This window comes from Temnothorax curvispinosus, unplaced genomic scaffold, assembly GCF_003070985.1.
Source record: "Temnothorax curvispinosus isolate PA1 unplaced genomic scaffold, ASM307098v1 QBEX01017349.1, whole genome shotgun sequence".
Taxonomy (NCBI): domain Eukaryota; kingdom Metazoa; phylum Arthropoda; class Insecta; order Hymenoptera; family Formicidae; genus Temnothorax; species Temnothorax curvispinosus.
Window position 1 is genome coordinate 1 of NW_020227129.1, and position 8,684 is coordinate 8,684.

An 8,684-nucleotide genomic window follows, 5' to 3' on the forward strand; every position below is an offset into this window, starting at 1 on the left:
CTCCGACGGGAGGAACCGCGAGGTCTACGGGGAACATTATAGCGTTGATTTTCGCGTAGGTTGACACCGGGCTCTCGACTGTGTGACACGCGGCGCCAACGTGGCGGCGACGGTTGGACGTTACGCCGATGTCACGGTGCTCGTATTATTGCCCGCGCGTTGCGTTTCTGCGGAAACGCCGGGGTCCCCCGTTTATCAGCGGCCCGTTGCGAAAATCGCCGTTGCGTCATCACAAAATCAATCTGGCCGCGCGATATACGTCGCCGGCGCGATTCTTACCGCGGCCGCGACGCCGAAGAAATTTTACGACGATCGCCGTGACTTAAACGACAGCAATCAGTAGTTCCAATGGTCATAACTATACATGTGAAGCTTAATAGCTCCGCTTATTTTCAGGGATGTAAACCGGTTTCGCTTGTGGATTGCCTGTTTTCCGGTACTGTGACGCGACAATGAGCGATATGTTTATAATTGCATTCATTGTTCATTCCTTCTCTGTCTGCGATCCGGAAAATATAGCATTTAATTTTCAATAGCTATAAATATCTGCCGTTAATATGTTTATAAATAAAGTTATGCAATAACGGAGTGGAACGTAATACATAAGATCGATATATAATCATGTCTACTACGCTTGTGTCTACATGTGTACACTGCGTTATTTGTCTAGGTAGCCCCTCGTTAAAATATCAATGAAATATCTTAGATGTTTGTCAAAAGACGACGAATTGTCATGTAAATTATCACGTTGCAACTAAGACATCTCTCAGAAAGATAATGCGATCATGCCGTGACTACTCCAATCGGAGAAAATCATCTTAACAATCCACGACGACAAAAGATTTACAAGAAGAAATAAAGTTGGGCATACCGGTATAAATAGCGAGGTACCGTTGCGACCGTATCGGTACCTGAGGGTCGGGGTGATGCGATCGTGATCGATGTAGATCGTTCTTTCGATCTATCTGCGGCAATCCGTGCCCAGGCAGACCGGTGTGTCTCCACCGGCCGATCGGCAACAATCTACATATACCGGTAAACTACGCGACGTTTTTACGTACACACATAGCGAGAGACCTTTGTATATATACAAGTGAATAAGTTATACATGCATATATAAATGTAAAACATTTGTATAGCGAGATCTGTTTCCGGGTCACGCTACGGCAGGTTGACGCGCCAAAGATATCGACGCTATTGTCTCTCGTGCCCGATATCGGCGATCCTCTCGCATCGATTAGCATTGATTTGTGGATCATCGTGATTGGCCTGCGGGACTAGCGCGGCCAATGCCGATTTATTCGGATATGTAGATGGACAGTTGTTACGGTGATTTTCCGTTTTGCGAATGATCATAGATAATCAGTCAATTCGCTCGCGGTTATAGACAAGATCGAGATCGCTCGGTCGTAGACGTAGATCTCACGCATAGGATTCGTCATGCCTCGATATCTCAATAGTCAAGTGTATATCTGCGCTATCGCAACTGAACACTTAAGATTTGGTTGCGTAACGCACGGGGTGTCCGCAAATTCTAATCCGCCGCGGCGTCAACATTGAGAAGAAAAGAGAACAATGGGTGTCGCTCAAAGTTAAAATAAGTTCTGTAGATTTGAATCCGCGCTCTCCTTTCGCCGCTGGCTACGGTCTATGTAGCTTTAATTGTATCGCAACGATCTCTTGTGAACCGAGAAAGACACCTGCGCGACCAACGAGAGTCGCAGCTGATATCCGAGTCTTCCAGATTGCGTAACGATTCATGCCTAACAAAGTGTGGGACTCGGTGTATTAGAGCCGATAAACGCGCGGGGACCCTTAGATTCAACTCGTACCTCTTTCTTTCTCCGACGAGCGAAATCGTATAAACCGCGAAGATAAGATCTACCTCGACCACGCCTCGAGAGAAGGATCGAACTGTCTCTTCCGTATACGTCGAAATCGTTTTTGACGTATCCCGCGAGGATTAGCATAAGGTGCGTCTCGCAGGCTTATTGTCTCAGGGTTTTGCATTTCATTTACGTAAGAGCATGATGAATAACAGAAGCCATCATTCGACACTAACTAACGTTAGACAATAGTCTGCACCAAACGATTCCTTATCGGAGCCCGCTTAATTCATTTCACGCTTATACTCTAATAATATTGTAATTTTCATACGTACACGTAATGCAAAACTTGCAAACCTTTAATATAGTCTACTAGAGAATACCCCTCGCCTAGAGAATACAGAAAATAAATTTACATACGACATAAAGTTTACGTTCTAAGATTTTCGCAATTATTAATTCTAATTTTATATCAAGAGATATACAATGTAAATGTTTAATATTAATTTAATTAATATTTGTGACGGTCAACTACCTATTTTTCTACAATGTGTAAATAAAAATTGTAAACAAACACTTTCACCTAATGCAATTTCAATTTCTTAGCAATAATAACTGCAACCGCACTCTTACGTTTTTCTGCGTTACTCTTAAATCTTATCTCTAGCAGATACTTTTATCCACAATAGATATTCTTCTCTACATTCTTTTGTACTGTATTAATTTCTATTATATTGTTGTACTATTTATCTGCTATAGATATTGTAATGACTATTCCGAAACGTTACTATCACATATTCGTCTTTTCTACTATATGTGCTGATAGTTATATATCGGTAGTAGATAGAAGAAATTATTCGTCTTCTCTACTTTGCCGAGACTCTGTGGGTAATACTGTTACTCATTCATATTATGGGAAGAAACTCACAGAGGGACTCAAATCAGTTAAAAGAATGCTTTCTCATAAAACCAACAAGACCCACAAAATACTCCAGTTCAAAAATTTAAACTTGCAGACGCTAAAGTCATGTGAATCAAATAAGAGTTGCTCAAGGGTGCTTCAATTCTTTATTTCGGCCTAATTACTTCACTCGGAAAAGAGAATCGTTCAAACTGTGATCACAAATAACATCCTTGACAGTGACAGTGTATACGGCCATGTTGCAAACGGATTAAACAGCTGACCGTGAGAAAGATAACTGGAAGGATTTTTTCGTCTATTCATGAGAGATTTCAATGTTTTTAAAAAATACATTTCAATACTGTCATCAGGAACATAGAATTATTAAAGTCAGTAAGACTCCCTGTGATTATTTCAAAGAAAATGCTGCCACGTACTCCGTATTCAGAGACGGACCTGCATTATCGATCCGAGGGGTCGAAAAACGCCGGCGTATTATTTAAGAAATAAGAAATATTAAAACTTCGCTTCTTCGCGGCTGCTCAAGGCGAGCCAGTGCGTAATTTCTATGATGTGAGCTGACTCACATCTCGCACGTAGTAAGTTAAGTATCGCCTCTCACCGTACCTCCGCACAGGTTCCACGCATGTGTGTTAATGCGCGGGTTGTGAGGTCATACACCCACCTTCACAGGTGGTTCGTTTTTCATTCAAACCGTGCAGAACGTTGTAAGTCGAACACGCAACGAACGTCTTAACAATATCCGGTCGGTTCTAGTAAAGTTTCTTTTTACACAATGATCATGAGGACGTTGTTCGCGGTTCATCCTGTGTCACTGGTGCTTGTATTTACGGTCACTGCCATTGGCGGCAATTACACAGATATCAATCTACCGCACGAGCATGTCAAGTATTATTTCAACTCTTTTCCCACGGTAGCAGAAAAATGCCGCAATGATGCGACGTGTCCATATACGGTAAGATTATATTTAATATTAAATTCTTGACATATTTTTTTCATTTTGTATAATATTTAAAACATATTATATACAATTTTATTTAAAAATTGATTTCTGTGGATTTCGCATTTACATAATATTATTCACATATTCATCTGAATTAAAAGATTCTTGAACATTTTTTACATGATTTATATAATTCATTAAAAGTTTCAAATTTATAATACATTCAGGATAGTCTCGATACTAAAGCCTGTTGGGGCTACGAGGAAGATTGCAAAGCAGAAAATTCTTTTTCCATTCCGCATTGCCCAGGCGACCATAAGGGCTGGGTCGCCACAAAGAGAGCTCAGTTAGATACATATTACGCACAAGGCGATTTCGGATACGTGCGCGATCAAAGGAAGGAGATGATGCTTTTATGTGAACCATTATTTGTGGTGAGTTTACTATATAATTATTTATAATATATTACTTATGATATGAATCTGACGTCATACGCGGAACGCAAAAAGATAATAAACTTGATATCTTGATCGGATTTTACTTTTTTCAGGATGATTCATCCTTGGAGTGTTCAGAACATATGCGGTTCTGCAGAGCGAGAAACGTGATGCTAAATTTCACAGATTTGCTGAATCGAAAGGAACCCATACGATACAAAATGGATGTACTAAAAGAAGGTGAAATTGGTGGCTACTGCACGTGAGTGAATATCAGCGAGCAAAACAGAACATCTATACGAGGAATTGGAAAGTGTCTAACTCTCTCTTCTGCGATCAGGCTGAACGAAAAAAGATTACAAGAAAACGCAGATCACATTAGTCCATTACAGTCTTGGGGACCAGAATTACGAAACTTTCGAAAATTACATCACCGGCCGATTGTCCACGGCGACTGTGATATCGTCATTGAGAAACCGACTTTTATCATGAAGATAGATGCCAGTAAGTTTGAAGGCATTTGCAAAAAGAATGTCAGATAAATTACGGTTCACATTAGCCACTTCGTTAAAGTCGCTTTTTGTTTTAGTAGTAAATATGTATCATCACTTTTGCGACTTTTTCAACTTGTACGCATCATTGCACGTGAATCTCTCGCACCCATCTGCCTTCGATGTAGATAATCATATACTCATCTGGGAAAGTTATAGGTAACAAGCATAAAACGAATCATAAAACAAAATTGACACAAACATGTAAAATGAAGATTATGACCCATTAGATACTGAATTACATTTTGCTTTTAGCTATCGATCGGCGTTCCAAGATACCTTCGAAGCATTCACGAGAAATCCATTGTGGGATTTAAAAACATTTCGAGGCGAAACAGTGTGCTTCAGGAACTTGGTGTTTCCTTTACTGCCGCGAATGATCTTCGGCTTATTCTACAATACACCACTAGTACTAGCATTGTATATCATTTCACCGAGATGCTCCATACTCCAAAGAAGAATATCAATTATTAGAATATATTGTTTTAGATTTATGGCTGTGAAAAATCCGGATTGTTCAAAGCTTTTGGTGATCATGTGTTGCATCGACTTCAAATACCTGTTCATCAAAGGAAAGATCGGAAAATTCGTGTGACATTGCTGAGTAGAGATACGCAGTACAGAAAGATTTTAAACGAAAATGAACTGGTAAACGCTTTGAAGGAGAACCCGGAGTATAAAGTTAGGAAGGTAATACTCAAATAAAAAAATATAATTATCTTTAACATTCTGTTATATGTCACAACACGTTCTTTTTGCAGGTGGTGTATAATAAAAATGTATCATTCAAAAAGCAGTTAGAAATTACTAGGAATTCTGATATTTTTATCGGTATTCATGGCGCTGGCTTAACGCATTTAATGTTTTTGCCTGATTGGGCAGCAGTGTTCGAAATGTAAGATATGTTATGAAACATTAAAAAGTATATGATTGCGAATAGTGGAATCATACATTTTAATTATTTTCCGCAGATACAATTGCGAAGATCCGAATTGCTACAAAGATCTTGCACGGTTGAGGGGTGTAAAATATTTCACATGGAAAGATACGTCAAAATTAGTGCAACAAGACCCGGTATGTCCGTACAGATTTTTCGCTAAAATAATATAAGGTTTGATAACTTAGTTTTATTATAATCAAAGAAAAATTTGGTAATAAATAAGAGCGATTCTATAATAGATATTTGTGACATTTTTGTAAGTCTTTTCTATTCCATTTTATTTCCTCACTGACTTAAACTATGATTAAAGTTTTGTCATTAAATGTAAACATGCTTACTTAAACAGTTTGTAATTTACAGGGAACACATCCTGATGGCGGAGCTCACGCCAAGTTTACAAACTACAGCTTCGACGTTAAAGAATTTCTCAGAATTGTTTCGCTTGCAAGAAATCACGTGAAGCACCACAATGCATTTAGGAAGTTTAACAATTCTCATGGCAAAATACAAAATGACACTAAGACGACGGATAATGAAGATTTAGTACAACCTTCCAATGCTAAAGAACCGATACGATTACAAAAATCTGATATATTATCCAAAGATGAATTATGAACAGGACTCTTAGGCACTAAATTAAGACGATAAGGTATGGTAACAGAACGTGATCTAAAATGCATTTGTTGATCGAATTTCTTATATACTTAGTACTAGTTTTATACTAATGTACATACTTTATTTTGATAAATAAAATTAATGCGCGATAGATCGCGATATGTCTGTGTTGCATTTAGCAGTACTTTCTCTTAATTATTAATTCGTAGTTAAGTTTAAATATACAATATCTGTATATAATATTTAATTACGTATTTATATTTGGCCACATAATAACTATAACGTAATCTTTCTCTATAAGGAAAAACAAAAAATATATTAACAAAATTCACTGTACACGTTTTAATATAATCACATATAATGTCTTCAACAAAGACTTATGGAAGAATATTGTTATCAACAAGATCGTCAAAATCTCGATCAAACATTGTAAATTCATTAAAATCGACTCATTACCATTTTTGCATATACTTCACAGTTTGATCGGTATCTTGAGCCTATAAAGTATCAATGTTGAAAGTATACTCACAGCCATATATATAATTAATATTAATAGAGCTACCAATTGTTTGGTATATAACGTATGCATTGACATATTGACAAGACCGGTCATAACGTTACTAACAAGAAAAAAGAACAGGCCGTTGTAATTTACACCATCAAAAATCTCTAAAGATCTCCTGATCACACATTCATCATTTTCCTCTCTCTCACTCTCCCCATGTTTCTTTAAATTCAAACGCAAATTTTTACGCAATTTCTCTGTTTTGCTTTCAATGCTAGACTCGTTTATCGCGCAATCAATTACATCTAGCACAAGCTCTATGAGCAGCAACAAACTAAGTAGTATAGTTGCTAGAATTACTATCCACATGCAGTACCCGGCATTGGCTAATCTTCTTGAAATCTTAAAATCGCAGAATAATGTCGTGATGCAAGTTTGTGCGGAGATCAAAGACAATTTAATACACAGCAACATAGACTCATTACAATGAGTGTAGCCCATTCCAAATTCATAACCATACAGTTTCAGAGAAAAATTCATATTCGATCTCGTGTGCGAACTTTGATATGTCGAATGTATCAATCTTCCAATAGCTACGCCAACAAAATACAGTCCTACGTAACCGGGTACGGAAATTAGGCCCTCTCGATTGGCAGATATAAAGTCGTCTCTCGGCCCGTCCCACGCCAAAACCCACGTCTTTAAATCTTTAAAGCTCATAGTGTATTCGTGCATCCACAATATCCATATACCTGAGAGTAACGAATACTTGGAGTTAATACTGCTGATAATCATGCTACTGAACAACTTGACGATAGCTAAAGTTATAAAAAAGTTCCAATGAACGCCGTACTCGGTAACGTGCTTCTGATATCCTACGTACTCGACTACTGCGATACGTCCGAAGCCCAACACCAAGAGGGGCACGCAACTTCGGAAGCAATTTTTCATATTTTTCGTCAAAGTTTCCTGAAATCCTCCTCGACGGAAGGTAGAAAAGTCTCGAGCCTCTGGCGCGACCAACGCATTTGCCAATATGAACAGCCCGACACCCGTATCCATTAGACTGTATCCAAACGCTTCTGTTTTGGCGAACTTGCGTGGAAAGATACGAAAATCGACGGCTAATATGCAAATCGCAGTAATAATGTTAGTCAACGCGCGAAAATGAGTTACGAAGGGCCTTTTGCCGGTAACCGGCCGCACACGGGTTGAATTCGGGAGATTAATCCGCTTGTTTAGCAGCAGCATTATGTTTAGCAGAGACATCGATATCATTATCACGCATACGCTACCGATGTGTCCCGATAATATCGTACAGCACAAGATAATCGGGATGACGGTTAGCATGAACTCTATGACGACTCTCACATTTTCGTGGGTGTACTTCTTAAGGATTCCCAGAGTCGTTGTTGCTAATAAGACGCCGCATACGGATGGCAGAAGCGTGAAAATCACCTCTTCCGGTGTCGTGCCTCCGTGATTGGAAACGAACGCTTCTTGCTCGAGTCGGTATTGTTCCTTGCTCACCGGCGGCGTCATCGCCGAATCGAATTTCAGGCATTCTACGAGCGTGCCCAACCCAGCTATAATTTTGCGCAGTTGAAGAAAGTATACCTGACAAATAAAGAACTTACGGTTGCTCGAATAATCTGCCCGTTAATTCATCACTCGCGTGTTTCGTCACGCGTGTGATAAATATTCATTGAATGCCAATTCTGCACGAAAAGTTTGATATCAATGTTGTACACGACACATGTTCATATTGCCGTAGATGGCAGCACTTTGCCTTTTTTTTAATTAAGTATTCTACTCTGTGCGCCATTTGACGAGAAAGAATATATCAATGAATTCAGTGGTCTTTCATTAATTGTCAAAGTTGTGTCAAAACGTCGTCAAAATCTTATGATTATTGCAATAGAATGTGATTAATTTAATTACATAT

General features: G+C 38.7%; 2 protein-coding genes across 3 annotated transcripts; one reads left to right on the top strand and one right to left on the bottom strand.

Annotated features, from left to right (window-relative positions):
- Positions 1–2,780: 2,780 nt before the first annotated feature.
- Positions 2,781–6,385, top strand: LOC112467438 (EGF domain-specific O-linked N-acetylglucosamine transferase). 2 transcript variants are annotated; one of them, XM_025036068.1, is made up of 10 exons: positions 2,781–3,703; positions 3,919–4,125; positions 4,242–4,390; positions 4,469–4,632; positions 4,718–4,838; positions 4,935–5,088; positions 5,169–5,369; positions 5,441–5,574; positions 5,651–5,753; positions 5,980–6,385. In XM_025036068.1, exons 1-10 carry the CDS (start codon positions 3,524–3,526, stop codon positions 6,232–6,234), a joined length of 1,668 nt encoding a protein of 555 aa, XP_024891836.1. In that variant the 5' UTR covers positions 2,781–3,523; the 3' UTR covers positions 6,235–6,385. The 2 variants fall into 2 exon arrangements, with proteins under 2 accessions (XP_024891836.1, XP_024891837.1); XM_025036069.1 differs by having other exon boundaries at positions 4,721–4,838.
- Positions 6,386–6,490: 105 nt separating this feature from the next.
- Positions 6,491–8,651, bottom strand: LOC112467439 (phosphatidylinositol-glycan biosynthesis class W protein-like). The gene is made up of 2 exons (XM_025036070.1): positions 8,377–8,651; positions 6,491–8,304 (listed from the first exon to the last, which is right to left on the bottom strand). Exon 2 carries the CDS (start codon positions 8,279–8,281, stop codon positions 6,707–6,709), a length of 1,575 nt encoding a protein of 524 aa, XP_024891838.1. The 5' UTR covers positions 8,282–8,304; positions 8,377–8,651; the 3' UTR covers positions 6,491–6,706.
- Positions 8,652–8,684: the final 33 nt, after the last annotated feature.

Coding starts and splice junctions, on each gene's coding strand:
- LOC112467438 (XM_025036068.1), top strand. CDS start 3,524: ATGATCATGAGGACGTTGTTCGCGGTTCATCCTGTGTCACTGGTGCTT. Junction 4,633..4,717: donor TATCATGAAGATAGATGCCA/GTAAGTTTGAAG, acceptor TTTTTGTTTTAG/TAGTAAATATGTATCATCAC. Junction 5,575..5,650: donor TGGGCAGCAGTGTTCGAAAT/GTAAGATATGTT, acceptor TATTTTCCGCAG/ATACAATTGCGAAGATCCGA.
- LOC112467439 (XM_025036070.1), bottom strand. CDS start 8,281: ATGACGCCGCCGGTGAGCAAGGAACAATACCGACTCGAGCAAGAAGCG.